General features: G+C 38.1%; 1 protein-coding gene across 3 annotated transcripts in view; it reads right to left on the bottom strand.

Annotated features, from left to right (window-relative positions):
• The window catches only part of DPY19L1 (dpy-19 like C-mannosyltransferase 1), a 72,949-nt gene that overhangs the window by 47,549 nt on the left and 8,997 nt on the right, over positions 1–16,403 (bottom strand). For 2 of the 3 annotated variants that reach the window (XM_081079314.1, XM_081079315.1), the window contains exons 2-6: positions 11,148–11,172; positions 10,443–10,530; positions 7,100–7,237; positions 4,177–4,297; positions 3,387–3,480 (exon numbers count right to left, since the gene is read on the bottom strand). In XM_081079314.1, the coding sequence (XP_080935440.1) occupies positions 3,387–3,480; positions 4,177–4,297; positions 7,100–7,237; positions 10,443–10,530; positions 11,148–11,172 (466 nt within the window). Of the gene's footprint in view, positions 1–3,386; positions 3,481–4,176; positions 4,298–7,099; positions 7,238–10,442; positions 10,531–11,147; positions 11,173–15,292; positions 15,403–16,403 lie in introns of those variants that run through there. The other variant, XM_081079316.1, reaches the window with a different exon arrangement.

Below are 16,403 nucleotides of genomic sequence, written 5' to 3'. Positions count from 1 at the left end.
TGGGGTCAAACCAGGAGACGGGGCGGGGGGGGGGGGGGGTCCAGGAAGGAGGCACCAGAGGTACGCGAGGGAGAGTTGAAATGATGGCTGTTATACATTTGGCAAAGTATAAAAGTTTTACAGTTTGATTGTAGATTTGGAGCTACCTGGCATATAGAAAACTACAGGAAAAAATTTGTTACCAAGTAAACGATGATTTATACTAGCTGACTCAGCAGCAAGCAATATGTGTACCGTCATAATAACGTAGATATGGGCTATCAGTTTACGCACTAGAATCACTGAGGTTTCAGAGACCTGAAAGTGGTTTTTCTGGACAAAGGGATGGTGGACGGTAGAGACAGATGGGGCAAGGGACAGCTGCTTCGTTTCATCACAGAGTCAAATAATGCCACAGTCGTTTATGTGCGCACAAAATAATGACAACTAATTTTTAAAACATACTAGTAATATCATACCCAGCCATCGAACAAAGTAACAGAAAGAAAATTGTTCAATTAACTTCTTTGGGGACTTGATATTTGTCAGACAAAAAGCTATGAGGGGGGAAAAAAATCATAAATTTCCAGGTAACATTAAAACATTTTTCACCATGAAAGGAAACAAAACAGTACATTTTACTAATTTTGGCTTGGAAACCATTAGAAGAGAACCTTTCAGAAAACAAACTTAACCACCAGAAACTGTCGAACCGTTCAAAATGTTGGCGTTAGGAGCACAATTCTATGTGGAGGCTGACAAATCAGGGAGAGATGTATGATCACAAAAACTGACATTCAAGGGAACAGAAAGGCCACACACAACATGTTACCTGTCATTCAAATTTATAAAACAGCAACACAATGATTCTAAGAAAAATTAATGGATGGAGAAACTATTAGAATCACTATAAAATCACACACATGTATGAGAACTAAAAATGGAGCAAAATAGGATCCTGATAAATGGGAACACTAGAAAGAGTAAACTTCTACATATCAAACGGAAATAAACAATGTCTACAGAAGTCCTAGTGTAAGAACAGCAAAATCCTGGCAACCTCAGAACCTCTAGGAAATGAACTATTCCAGAAAAGATAGTGTTAAGTCTACATCCTTCTAAGTGCCATGTTCTTTTGAAATATTTTTATAAAACGTTTTTCTGAAATGTAAATTCTACTCTCTTTGGAAATGAACAGCTTTTTCTTCATTACTTGGTGTCTTTGAATACATATTAACTAAAGCTACAAATAACTGAGCTACTATTAGAAAGATTTCAAATGTATTCATAAAGCTAGCAGAACACGGCAGTTGAAAACACACACACTGGAGCCTGTGTTCAAATCCCGACTGCAACTGACTAGCTATGTGACCTTGGGAGACATATTTAATGTCCTCATGCCTCAGTTTCCTCATCTATCAAATGGTTAACCTATCTCAGAGGGTTAATCCTCAGGGTTAAATGAGTGTATGATCATAAAGAGTACGAGCGTAAAGAGCTTAGACTAGAGCTGGTACATAAAGTGCTATAGATGTGTTTCTTCAATAAACAAACAGTCCTAAGTAATAATCTACAGCGGGAAAGCTTCACAAGAGTCCACTGGAGAAGAATTCCTGAATTGGTAAAGGCCAGTAAAGCATACGTGATAGATATTATTATTGTGCTTTTCATATATGGCAACCAAGAGCTAAGTTTTTCTTTTCCATAGTTTATTCACTTCATTCAATTAAAAACTATCGTATGACGGCAGGCATTCTTCTAGTTTCTTGCAAATGTTACCTTACTCTATTCTCACATAGAAGACAGTGCCCCCTAACTCATTCAGGTCTTCTTCCTTCCCAATCACTTCTTAAAAACTCTGTAAGTCTTCCATTTCAGTTAACCTGATAAAACACCTCACCACCCCATCACAACCCTGAAAGACCTTTGTTACATTATATTTTCATTTATATCTAAAGGCAAACCAAAGAACTGGCAGTGATTCTAAGTTCTTCCCATGTCACTGATTCAAATTATATAAAAACTCAATGTTAACAGGTTCTGCCCACGATCTAGAGCTTTCATAAAGCTCTTTTGTCCTCCAGTCTTAATCATGACAGCCCAGGATAGCCAGACACCCGGGGAAATTCTCTGCAACAGAAATTGTACCTTCAGTCTTTGAAACGATGGTTGTCACAGGCATTTTTAAGAGAATGATACTGAATGATGACTTTAATAAATATATAGCGATTCTTCCTTCAATGAAAAAAGTAGCATAACTATAGATTAGCAAATTGGCAACGCCATGTTCCGTATTTTAACTTCTTCTAGTTAACATAATCTCCCAAATATAATAAAGCTATCAACAAGATGGACGGGCTGTACACAGCAAAATGAATAAATGGCCACAAGTTTCTCTTCTTTCGGTTCATCATGATACACACTGGCCTCACTTTTCTAAGTCAGTCTCCTCTCCTGATTACCATATACTTAGGTTATGGTATTTCTGTGTCGTTTCAAAACCAAAAATTTTCACATCATCTTTTAATCGTGCACTTTCATTTCAGCCTCACCCAATTAAATAACTAAAAGAACTTTCTTAGAGCTTAGTCAGAAATGTTAACATCAAAGTACCTTAAATCTATATGCAAATGTATTTTAAATTAATCTAATAACTAGCTCATTTGATAAACATTTGTCAAGGAACGCTACATACTCAAACACTGAGCTAAGAATTCAACAGGTCTTTGAGGTACTATAATGAAAATGCCACACTTCCAAAGCAAAGAAGATAATGGGAGAACAGCAGATTCAAGCTCCTTCACTCCAATTGAAAATCATTCACCTATGCTCCTAGTGCTGTACTACGAAGGGTCCTTAAGCAGTAAAAAGAAAGAATTCTAAAAATACTCTCATGGTAAAATAGTTCAACAAGTATACAAGGTGGGGCATTGTCAAAAAAAGAGAGAAATAACATATAAACCCTTAGAAAATGTGTCAGTCTTTAGCTTTAAGAATGTTGCTCCACTATGAAGTAAGTCAGGTCAGACAGTAAATATCTGCATAAAACATCTTTCTATTTTAACATTAGCAAAGAGCCATTAACACCATTTGACAATGGGTGGTCCTTCCCTTTATGGTTTATGGAAACAATACATATTGCTGATGCTCAGATGCCTATGAATATTTAAAAATTATCGTATATCTTCACCATGTTCTATTTAAGCCTCTAAAATTATTTTCAGTTTGGCTAGCGTGACAATGGTGAAACAGTCCAAATGGGAAGTCATTTTATATCTACAAGTAGATATTAGAAAGGACATTGTTATAAAGTTGAACCAAAAGTTAATGATAATCTCACTATGTATATTATTCTAATATATATGATTATTAATGTGTATTAAAATATTTTCAATTAATAGTCTTACCTTAAATATGTGCCATATATGAAGAATAATGCCATCATTAGTCCATTTAAAATAAAAATTACAGCAACATAAAAGCAAGCAGGATCTCCCAGTCCTTTAAAAATAAATAAAACATATGTTTTATAAGTTACTGTAGGTGTCCGGCAATTTATATTAAATCATGCTTATTTTAAAAATAGTTACACTATGCACCAACTGACTGCGTTGGTTCCCAAAAGAATATAAGACATTATTGCAAAACATAGATGGAAGAGGGTAGTATCTGTGTGGTTTTAAAAGAGGGCTGCAGATTCAGACACTCCTCCTGCAGAAGTATGGGGTCTGCACCCCAGCTTTGAGTCTGGTTGGGCTTGAGTATGGCAGAAGCCATTGTATGAGACTTCTAAGGCTAGGTCATACGAGGCCACGTAGTGCCCAGCTTGAGCGCTGAGATACTGTAGGAAAAGCCCGACTACCCTGGGGTACTATGCTATACAAAAGCTCCAGATGAATGGAACAGAAATTGCAGGTGCTCCAGCTGACAGTCCCAGCTCAGCCCTTGCAGGCACCCCAACCCAAGAGCCGGAATGTAAGTGTAGCAGCCCCCAGGTAATTCCAGTCTCCCCAGCCATTTGAGTCTAGCACAGGCCTCTGACATCATGGAAACAACCAGACTTACTACGCCCTGCCCACAATCCTGACCTGCAGAATTCATCAGCATAATAAAATGGTTGCTATTTATACCATAAGTTTGGGGTAACTTTATTCTACTGCAACAGATAACTAGACAATATCACAGACAGAAACTTGCCTTCACAGCTTTCAATTGGACTGAGTCCTTCCCCTCTGGTAACCGTCCAACATATCTTGGTTTGAATGCCAATCAAGTCCATTACTTTGGTATAAATCCGGTACCAGCTGGCTAAGATTACCTAATTTTAAAGAAATAGAGACATTATGGGAAAAGATATTGTCCTTAACAGTTCCATTACTGAACTATTTTTAAAATACTTGATAATTATCAAATGTTCCCTTCTGGTACCAAACACTTGGCGATTTTGAAATCTAGTAAGAAGAGCCTCACAACCCCCTACACAGACTCTGCACTGGTGAGTCCTCAACTGTTCACCCACAGGCAAGAATAAAATATAAGCAGGAACATGCAAAATTTATATGTTCAAAAACTATAGAATTCTACTAAGGAATATAAAAGATTTGAACAAATTGAAAAATATTATGTCTTCCCGAATAGATCTAATTTTTCAAGATATGAGCTCGCCCTCTAATTAATTCATTCTTAAAACAATACTAACCCAAATCCGACGTGTCTGCCTAGAACTGTTATCCAGGAGAATACCAAAAAGAGACAACTGAAGAGAAGGTCCGAACAGATGTTAAAAAGTACTCCTTACCATTAAAACAGTGCTAGTGGCACAAGAACAGCCAGACAGGTCACAGTAAGGGTTGTGCCAGTGGTGGCCCAGGCCCCCTCTGGGGCTGAGGTGCTCCTTGCCCCTTCCCCCAGCAGCTGGGAGGGTTGGTAGCTCTCTGCAAAGTCCCTCTCTGGGAACTACCCTCTATTAAGGAGAGCAAATTCACTAAAGGTCACACCAGCTACCCAAGGACAACCGCATCCTTTGTCTGACTAGTCAACAGGAGGGTAAAGGCCAGCCAGGGCCCTGGCGTCAGGTAGGACAACTCTGCAGGGCTGCCCCAGCTCCAGAGCTCCCAGGGGACTGGCTGAGTCCTTTGCTGTGACTGGGTCACAGCCCAGCTCCTCCGGCCTTATTCTGCTTCCTGTTCCCCCTTCAGGCACTGACCCCAAGGGCTCCTCCCTATACACTTTCTGCATGGGGACCTCCATCTCCAAGCCTGCTTCCAGGGACCTCAACCTAAGGCGATACTAAACACCAAGTCCAAAAACAAACGCAAGCACATATGTATAATCATGTTGTATATAACAATGAATGCTTTTTCAAATCAGTGGGGAGAAGACGCACCACTCATCAAAGTGTTAGGTTTCACAGAAGACCATTTTGAAAAAACATAAGATTACATTCCTACCTTTCACTACACAAATTCTAGGTAAATTAAAAATGCAAATATCAAAAACATAGTTCTCACAACTAAAAAGAATGAAGATGTTTTACAAATAGGAATAAAAGAAAAACCATAAATTAAAAGGATTCATACATATGACATTTCTTTACAGAAAAAAATACATACACATACATAAAGCTAAAAGGCAAACAAAAAGCTGGGGAAAATGTTTTATCCGTGTAACATAGTGTTAACATCCTCCATATAATAAATGAGCTCTTATAAAATTTCAATGACAATATAGACAAAGGACACGAACAACCCATTATTTTTAAAAGTGAAAATGCATTTTTTATAAATAGCAGTGAATGACTGATACAAACACACACACACAGAGCAAACGATTAAACAAATTAGCAAGGATTCAGGTAAATAAGCATATTCAAAAAGAACACTGGTGGGAATTTCAATTAGTATAACCTATCTGGAAAGCATTTTGGCAACATGTACCACAATCATTAAAATGCATATTCTGTTGAATTAAATAGTTCCACATCAACACATTTATAGTGTAAAAAACTAAGGATATGTGTAAAACCAGCTTTAAAGATGCTTCCTGCAGCTTTAGAATATTTTAAAAGGTCAAAAACAAGCAGAATTTTCATGAATGATGAACTAAATAAACAACGGTATATTGTGCAAAAAAACAGCCATTAAAAATGATGCTGTGGAAGAAAAAATGACAGAGGAAGGTGGCTATAAATAGTCTTAAAAGACAAAAGGAACTTATTTTACAAAAGCACATGCCATGTGATGCCAATTTTTTTGTGTGATCCTATTTCTGTAAAAGTAAATGTGTACATGGTTACAGAAAATACTCCACAAGCAGTAAGGAGATCAGTAGGAAAACACTGAACCTTGGTGGTTCCTTATTGGCTCTAGCTCCTCCACCTCATTCATCCATCAGGGTGACTCAATGACCTGGAAATCCAAGTCTTCTTCACACTCACTGGGAGATGGGCCGGAGCCCTGGTAAGTGCCGGCATTGAGCCAGGCCCTGCGGGCCCTGCAGAGACCAAGGTAGCCATGGCCCTGGCTCAGACTGGGCTGGCGAGGGCAGCGTCATGCTAAGAAGGAGGTTGTGTGCTTAACAGGAGAACCTCCTGTCAAGTCCAGGAGGGCTTCCTTGAGGAAGGCACATCTCAGCTCAGCCCTGCAGAAGGCGTAGGGAGGTGTCACATGAAGACAGGGACGGTAAGGGAGAGGCCAAGAGAAGTTACTGACACCACTGCCTTTCTCCCTCACCTACTGGGTGGGTCCACCTTTCTCCCATCCCCACCCAGAGAAAGTACATTCAGTTAAAGGAAGAATCTCAGCTACGGAAGAAACACTGTTTGGCAAATGACATGTGAAAGTAATGGAGTTCCCCTGCTATAATCCCTACAAGCACACTGAATCTGGACGATTGTCACGTTTTCTAAATGACACCAAAATAGTTCCCACAGAATCACTTTAAAGCCCTTCAAAATTAATAATGATAGCCCTTTCCAAGAAAAGACATATGTTTTCTTTTCAGAAATGAAATAAAATTTAATGTATCGAAATCATACCTTAGATTTAGAAGTAACATTTAATACAAATAACACTTATTTAAAAAGTTGAACAAAAAGTTTACAATTGAAAAAGTGACTTACCTCAGGGTAAAGATTGAACCTTTTTAACGTATTAATAACAAGGGGATATTCAGTCAGCTTATCATTCATAATCATCCATACTCCATTCAAAAATGAGGGTGCTTCCACAATAGTCTTGAAGTAGGAATAATATAATCCCTGAAATAAGCACATGTTAGAGTTGTAATAAAAATGACATAATTAGTATACCTATTAGCCTAAAAAAAGCTAAAAGACACTGTTTTTGAAACAGCAAGCAAGCAAATAATAACTATAATCAATTCCAGATTCCTAACCACTAACAAATTCTTAGGTTGCAAAAAAACCTACATATTTTAGAATAACGTTGTCTTCACTGAAGCAATCAAGCTCAAAATAGCTACAAAAATAGTTTCAACATTTAAAAAATAGTATAATGTACACAGCATACTTCCTTTAAGAAAACCCTATAACCCATAAAAATGTAAATGTTAGAAAAGGCTGTCTTATGAATGAGTAGTGATGAGCGGTTTACTACGGAACTTAAACTTACCATGAACCAAAAATTCTTCCCTAGCCAAAAATGTTTCCTCTAACTGCTTATTTGAATCCCCAAAATGGCACTATCAGCCATCTTCCCTCCAGATTTACATGTAAAACTGCAAATATATTAGGATGACTAAACACTGACGTATTACATTCTAATGCCAACTAATTTCAAAGGCTATTTTCCTTCCTATCAGCGCAGCATAAGGTCAAAACCCTGTGGGATTGGAGGTGTGGGGGATGGGGAGAGGGACAGTGGTGGTGCTCCCATTTTAAGGAAAATAGGTAAGTTTTTAGGTTGACATGCTAATTGGGAAAGGTCAAGGTTGGAATAATACATGGGACAAAAACTGAGCAAATACGAGAAGCCTTATGAGGGATTATAAATGGCAGTATGAAAGCAAGACTGATAAAACACAGGAAAGAAACTCCATCTTCCGTACAATTCTGCCTAGAGCTACCCCGGTAGCCAGAACCATGAGCTGCCAAACTGTAACACAGGTTTAAGCACCATGAATATGAAAGTGATCCGCCTACCCAGGTATTTACTGAAAAAGGAAAAAATGCTTCTTGATACGATAGGGTTCTAGTTCTCATGTCACTCTTTTAAAAATTAACTTCCTACTATACTGGGTTGAATAATGTCTCCCAAAATCTCATGTCCACTGGAACCTGTGAATCTGACCTTATTTGGAAACAGGGTCCTTGCAGATGTGAACAAGTGAAGAGGAGGTTGTACTGGAATAAGATAGACTAACAACCCAATACAATTGGTATCCTTATAATAAGACGGAGATTTAGACACAGAGACCGAGGGCAAGAGGCCACATGATGACAGAGGCAGAGACCGGAGCGACTGCATGTCCAGTGCAAACCAGGGAGCACCAAGAATGGGCAGAAATGACAAGGAGCCAGCAAGAGGCGAGGAAGGGTTCGCCCCTATAGCTTTCGGAGGGAACCCGGCCCTACAGACACCTTGATTTCAGACTTCTGGCCTCCAGAACTGTGACAGAATACATTTCTGCTCCTTTAAGCCACGCAGCTTATTACACTTTGTTATGACAGCCCTATTACAACCTGCCTTGTTTTGTAGGTTTGATTATGGAATCATGTAAATATTTTATTTAATTGTAAAACAAAACATTTTTAATCACTAAATATGAAAAGACAAAAAAAATAAAACAACTCTCAAGTTAGGAGGATTTCTAATAACTGTAAGATATAGTAATTTTACTGTATATATAGTGAAATATATCCTAAAGTCAAAAAGAAATGTGAGAAAGTCTTAAATTGTTCTCAGAAATCATATTTTAATGGTATTGGTACTATTGGTACTAATGATTGGCACTATTATTCCTCAAAAGTAAGTACTTTCACACCAAGATTCTCAGGCTGACAGAGAAGATACAAATTTAATACAAAATAAGTAAAAAACAATCTAATCCTAAATTTGAACTTAAAAATACGAATATAAATTAATGATTTACTTTCTTTTAAAAAAATCGTTGCCTGATTCTGTTTACTAAAAAGACCAATCTAGTATAAAATAGCAGCACTGCGCTCTCTAAATACCATTTGCCACTAAAAGGAATTGGGGCTTCTTGGAAAACTAGATTCTGGATCAGGAGATCAGAGGACTTATAGTTCCGGAAAGCAAGGAAGCTATAGAATACTAGTGAGGTCATGTGAAGGAACACAGAGCCAACTGCAAGGCTTCTCACCACCTAGGGACAGGTAAGTGTACAAAACATGTCCAAATCCATCAGATCACAATGCTACTCTAAAAGAAGGAACTCCGGTAGTCACCAGGAGAAGATACTAGGCAACCAACTCATTTTTCTGAAAAGTGGTAACTAGAAAGAATAAAGCAGTAACTTGTCTTACCTGTATGAATGTACCTCAGAGAAACCAAAGAGGTTTTTTAGGAAAGTTCTTCTTCATAGGAATTACAGGTAATGATGTAGAAGAAAGATAACAGAATAGATAACCACCATTTGGAAATCCTAACGAAATAACTGCTCTAGGCTGATGGCTAGGCTATCATGGAGGGATCAACATGACAACACATAAAGCCACTGATCAATCAAAACATCACAGAAAGTGAGACAACCAGATATGGTGTGACTCTTCATATGGTACAATAAATGCATAGCACCACTTATGAAGTTTTCCTGCCCTCCCCCCAAAAATCAAACCTTCAGCTATCAAGACTCTTTATCTATCAATTTTCAGGAAACTTGGGAGTGTAGGACATAATAAATAACATGAATTACTGTGGGTAATTCTACAGGACCAATGGCCAGGACTCTTCAAAAAATTAATAGCAAAGTAAACAAAACAACAAAAATGGGAAGAGGAATTTATAGATTTAAAGATTTAAAGAGCTGTATCAACTAAATGCCATGTATAAACACTGTTTTGGATCCTGATTCAAACATACCAACACACCAACTGTTAAAAAAAAAAAAAGGGATAAAAAGAAAAGCCAATTGAGCATTTAAATACTGATTGATATTTGATGATAATTAAGCAACAGCTGTTCATTGTTTTCAATTGTGACAATGGTGCTGCGGTTAACAAAAACGTCCTTTCTTTTGAGATCCATGTTTGAAAGTATTTACAGATGAATGATATAGTATCTGAAACTTTCATTACAAAGATATGTGTGGAGGTGTAGATGAAAAAAAAATGGCTGTGTCCTCAGGTGCTAAAGATGTTGGATGGGTAGATGGGAAGTGTCGACTCTTTCTACTGAACATCTTTGAAAATTGCCATAAGAAAAGGCTTAAAATTTTTAGATTCCTAAAATGCAACAATAAAATACCATGTGAAAACTAACCATTTCAGTGCGAAAAGCCATTTCTCTTTCCAATGTTGAGAGGTGAGAAAAATGCCGATCATTTTCAAAAAGGTGTGTTATATGGCTCCTGCAAAAACAAAAGTGCGACAAAGCAAGTATTGAAACTTACTCTACATGTTATTTAAAAAAAACAACTCTAAAAGCAAAACTAAAAATATCTATAAATTTGCAGATAATTTTGTAATACAACTCAAATAGTGGTACCCATATTTGTTTTTCCTCTCAGTATGTTTTACATGTATACTAAAATTTCTCTCTATAAGAAAACATTCAAATTAGATATTAAAATTAGAATGAGCCAGAATAATGATATTTTAAGTACAATAAAACTACAAATTATAAATGTCATTGGGTTACCATTTCAGAAATGTCTGATTAATGAAATTCATATTTCTATCCAGAAGATTAAAAAAATTAATCTTCCTCTCAACATGAACACTATACTAATGTTAAGCAAAGTAGTTTCATATATAACCTCTTTAATAATGAATCTCTTTTTTATTAGAAAATATATATATTTTCTGACCCTGATTTATCAATTAAACTACTTTTCCAGACTATCGTCTTCCATATGATAATATGTACTCATCCTTTACATATGAAATTACTCCTTTACATATGGGAAGTAGCTATGGTAAGGTACAAACGTGCATAAAATATACCACAGGAGAAGAGCAATCTTACCAGTGCAACACGGCTGCAAAGGCAGCTGGAAGAAAACAAAATTAAATTATGTTAGCATAAAGAAATGTTTTCAGTTTACAGAAAAGCATTACAAATACAAGTATGGTCAAGTTTGGGATGTGTAAATGTTGGACTTTTAAGGGATTGGGGAAGAATACTGACTCTTCAAAAGAAGCCCCAGGGCTATGCTTAAAATACTAATAGGCTAGATTGTAAAGGAATTAGGCACATATCTACCATTTTCATTCACTCTCTCCTTCAACAAAATATATGAGGGCCTATAATTTGCCAAAGACTACAAGGTACCGTCTGATGAGAACTTCCCCAAACAGAACTGTGAGAGGAACAGAGCCAGTGGTGAGAGGAAACTTAGGGGAGAGGTCCTTTAGAATAAAGAAATATGGTGACTTCAGGGAACAGGACTGGGGATGGATAAAAACAGGGAATTATCACTTTTTACACTTTTTATACTGCTGCAATATCTGAATTTATGAAAAATTTTACTATTTTTTATGAAATAAGTAGAGAAGGAACAAATGGATGGAGAGGGAAAAGGAAGAAAATGTCAGAGAGAGAAAACAAGCTAATAATAAAATCATTCTCATATGAGATTAAAAACAAAACAAAAACAAACAGACAACAGGCCCAAAATGGAGTCACTTGTGCTAACCAAGTGAGAAAACCAAGACTTACTACCTAACCTAATTGCAGCGTCAGCTTCTCCAGGAATGTACCCTTTAACCAGTCAACCTGGAACTACCTGGGCAGCACTAGGGAGGTGTCCACAGATAGGCCTCTTCCCTTCCCTTAGTCCTTCCCCAGGTAAGGACAACTTTACCTGAGACAATGCACTCTTTGCCAATAATTTCTTTTTTCCGCCCCCTTTCTGCCTTTAAAAACGTTTCCTTTTCTACAGCTCACTGGAGCTTCTTTCTACTTCCTAGATGGGATGCTGCCCGACTCATGAATCATTCAATAAAGCCAATTATATCTTTAAAATTTACTCTGTTGAATTCTTGTTACTTAACAGAATCAATAGTTTGCTTTCTGTCCAAGTACAAAGAACATATTAAGATGAATCCATAAAATACAATTCAATCTTCTTACATCACAAAATTTGTCTCATTCTATGCAGGCTTCTGAGTAAGTAACTACTAACTAAGGAATTCAACTATCAAAATACTCTTAAAAATGAAAACCAAATAGCTCACATCTTGTGCCTTATTCTTAAAGAAATATTTATATTTAAAAAAAGAATGCATTTTGCCTAGGAGATACTAATGTTTATAAAAGACAGTCTCTCTTGTGAAACAGCAAATATTTAACTAGGTTTGTCATTTGACACTTGTTTGTAGATGGCACTCTGACATTTAGAAATTTTGATTTTTTTCTTGTTGACAAATCTACCATCCACTTCCTTTTTGGTTAAAGGTTTCACCCCACCAAAATAAAATCTGGGCTTTATTTTCTCAATGATCTAACTATCATGTCTGAGGAAGCCATTCTTTTCTCACCGAATGTAAATGCCACCGTTATCATACTGAAGGTCTGTCATACTTATGCTTTGGTAATCCCTTGGAGATTATAATTGGGATTTCATTTATAAATTAATTTGGGAAGAATCTCCATGTTTACAATACAAATCCGTATATTCACACCCATAAACACGATATATACCTTCAATTACTCATCTTGCTTTTCAATTGCCCTTGACAAAAATCCTATTAGTAGAGTTAATAAATATTTAATACACAGTCAATTCGTATTTCTTATTACGTCTTCCTGGGAGTTTAACATTTTTTTCTGCTAATATCCATAAAAAAAATTTTTTATTATACTTTACTGGATATTGTTAACGTACACATATTTATTTTTGAAGTATATTTATTTTGGGCTCATTTACTAGTTTTTTTCTGGTTTATCATCCTCAATTCTCCATTTTCAGCAATATTATTTTAAAATAATGCTGCTCCCATTTTATAATTTTACTTTAGTTTTTCTCTTCCCATTTGACAATAATCAACTTCTAGAACAACATGAACAATTCTCTAAAAGAAGGCATCCTGTCTTCTGCTGACTGTAACAGCAAGGCAGGCCACATGAGGCCTTTAAATGAGCCCTTGACCCTCACAATCCTGGAGGGATAAGTAGGATTTCTCAAGGTCATCATCCCTCCACTTCTTCAGAATACCACAATTTCTCAGGAGAAGGATGGAAGGTACTTTAATGCCTTTAACTCAACTCCTGAAACAGTAAAAGATTCTTGGCATTTAAATGGCACTCTTACATAGTCAATTCATAATATGCCCAATGTTTTGAATTCCTTTGTCCATTTCAATTATTAGTAATAATAACAAAGCAGTTAACATTTGAATTCTCATTACATGCCAGGCACTTTGTGTTTTACTTGAACTAACGCAACAAATCCTTACAACTATCCTATCTGGTAGGTACAAATATTTCCCCAGTATTCAGATGAAAAACGGAGGCCCCGAAAACTTTAGTCACTTGCCCAAGGAAACAAAGCCAGCACACAGAGAAAAGGAAGCTGCGGGCAGGAACTTGCCCTGAGAGCCAGCACTGCAAGTCCTCTGGAGGAGGATGGAGGAAGGGAGGCAAAGGCCAAAACCTCCTTACCCTCAAGTACCATCCCCCTCCCTCTTTTGTTTATTTTAAAGATAAAAAGGAAAGAAAAGTTGCAATTCATTGTTGATATAGGCAGCATGTTTCATAGAAGCTATTTTTATATAAAAATGTAGAGCCATTCAAAATTGAAATAAATTATATGTATATATCATTTGAAAGCGCAAGTAAAGCAGATGCTGCCTTGTGAGCACGTAATTCAAGCACAAACATGTAAAATGACAAACACTTCTGAGGGCACCCCTAAAGAGCTTTTCTTACCTTCTTGCCTACAGAAGAAATTAAAATCGATTTTCTCTAAATTTATTCCAGTGATTATCAACCTGTTTATAGTCTTTTGGGAGTGCCACAAAATTGACAACTCTTTTTTTTTTCCATTTTAACACATATGCTATATTTTGTCACTCTAAGATACTGAGGTAACTAGACCAAGTTATTTTTAAAAACCGGAATATAAAAAAACTACATTTCTAAAAACTCCAAACATATTCTGGTAAGAAAAAAGTGTTCAAGAAAAGGTTTTCTTTGTCATCTAATTCAAAAGACTGCAATCCTATGGCTGAGAATTTTGCTGGAAGCACATAAATGACCAACTCTGAAACTAAACTGAACACTCTTTCCACTTCCTGATTCAAGAAATTTGTGCCATATTACATCAACTTTCAGTCTTATGGGATTTGAGCAGCCTCTTCACTGAAGAGTGTTCTTCTTCTGTTATTAGAATCTTGTTTACAAAAAATAGAACGTAACTCCCTGAGGTTAGAAACATTTTACTGAACTTTATTAGAGCACACAGGTGAGCATACAGCCAGACTCAGATATTTGCTGAATTAATGCATACAACTTGCTATAACTAAGGGGAAAAATGAAATAATCCTAAATCAACTCCACATAATAAACCAAAGTTGAATATACTTTGATGGATTCTCATTCTCTATCCCTCTCTAAGAGTTTTTTCCAAAAATAGAGTCCCCACTGACTGAGCGCAAATTAGATCCCTGGTCTATGAGCAGCCAGCTGCTTACACAGCTTGTTCTTCGCAGCCTGGATCTGGGGTACCAGGAGCGGGGTACAGGACTGTGCTCCCCACCACGAGATTCCCATGGCCCTATGGCAGCTGGTGCTCCCTCTGCCCCTCCTTCCAGCCGCAGCCCCCAAGACCAGTTGCAGCCTTTGTTCTTTCCCTCTGGATCACCACCACACACAGGCCCATCCAGTGCCCTCGGAAAGTGGGGAGGGGACACCCCTTGCCCCTCTCCCAGGCCTGGCCCCAGCATCAGCAGCAGTAAGGAGGGCAGAAGGAACCGAGAAAGAAATGGGAGAGGGTTCTTCCCTACCATTTTGATCAACCCTCAAGAGCTCCTAAACCCTATTCCCTCTCTGCCCAGCACCAGAGACCCCACAGCTCTCACCTCCTCCCCCTGACTTCTGCCCTCCTCCAAGGCTCCCAGCCCCAGCAGGTGGCTCAGAAGTCCTGGATCCTTCTCCAGGCCCTCCCTTACCCCTCCATCAGGACCACCGCCATCTGCATTTTTGAGATTCTTCACGTGGGTCTTCTACACGCTGAAGTCCTTCTTTCTTCCTCCTCAAAGTGTGAGAGCAAGACCTTGAAGCCAAGTGGCGCTACCTCTCCGTTTGTCCCTCTGGTTATCTGCTGGCGGCTCTTGCACAACTGCAGCCGAACACATTTTCCCATCCCGAACAATATTTTCCCTGACGTGTGCTTCATAACTGGTATGTGACTTAAAATTCACAGAGCCCCTTGACAGGCTCTCTCCCTGGAGTCTCACAACAACCTTGGCGAGTATCTACTCCCATTTTCTACTCTCATTATCTACAAATGAAAAGCTGGCACACAAGAGGTTTTTCCTACAAAGGCACACAGCTGGGAAATGGCAAGAACCATGGGAACCCAGGGGTTCTAATTCCAAACCTCAGTTTCTTTCTGCCATGGTGACAGGGCTGCCTTCTTTCCCATTTGTGGGCATTTGTATATAGAGAAATGCACTCTAGGTCCAAAATGACTTGCAAATTTTAAAAATACCACTTATTCCTAAATTGAGGTTAATCCGTACTTAAAGCATTCTGAAGAGTTTCAGCCTCCCTCACCCTCAAGTGACAAAATAACATCAAAAGAGGTAGAGGAAGCTCCTTAAATCTACTGGACAAGGTTTTCAAGTCAACCTTGACAAGTTCTATTTTCAACTCCTCGCTAATACTACGAACAATCTCTTACTGTTCTCAAGGGTCCATTCCGAGTTTAAATGAAGCTGAAGTCACCCGTTCCACATCTCCATTCACCCTGGAGAATGACGTCAGTGTCTGCATGGACAGACCCAGCATCTCATCCCCATGACTTCCCGTGGCTCATACCATGGAGCCCATGCAGGAACCGGCCTATTTCCGGTTATCCCCACTACACAGCCTCCAGCCGGCGGCACTGGGCCACAATTCCCTAAAATACCAAGTGCCTTTGTTTGGGCCTAAAAATTCCTCATTCACCCTTCAAAGCCCAAGGAATTCCAATATGGCATCTTGTGAAACTTGTCCTGTCACCCCAGCTACAGTACCTTTTTTACAGCCCCCGAACAGCTACTCACGGGGACACAGTTT

Source organism: Rhinolophus hipposideros, assembly GCF_964194185.1.
Source record: "Rhinolophus hipposideros genome assembly, chromosome: 18".
NCBI classification, from domain to species: Eukaryota; Metazoa; Chordata; class Mammalia; order Chiroptera; family Rhinolophidae; genus Rhinolophus; species Rhinolophus hipposideros.
This window is presented reverse-complemented; position numbering and strand designations above follow the sequence as displayed.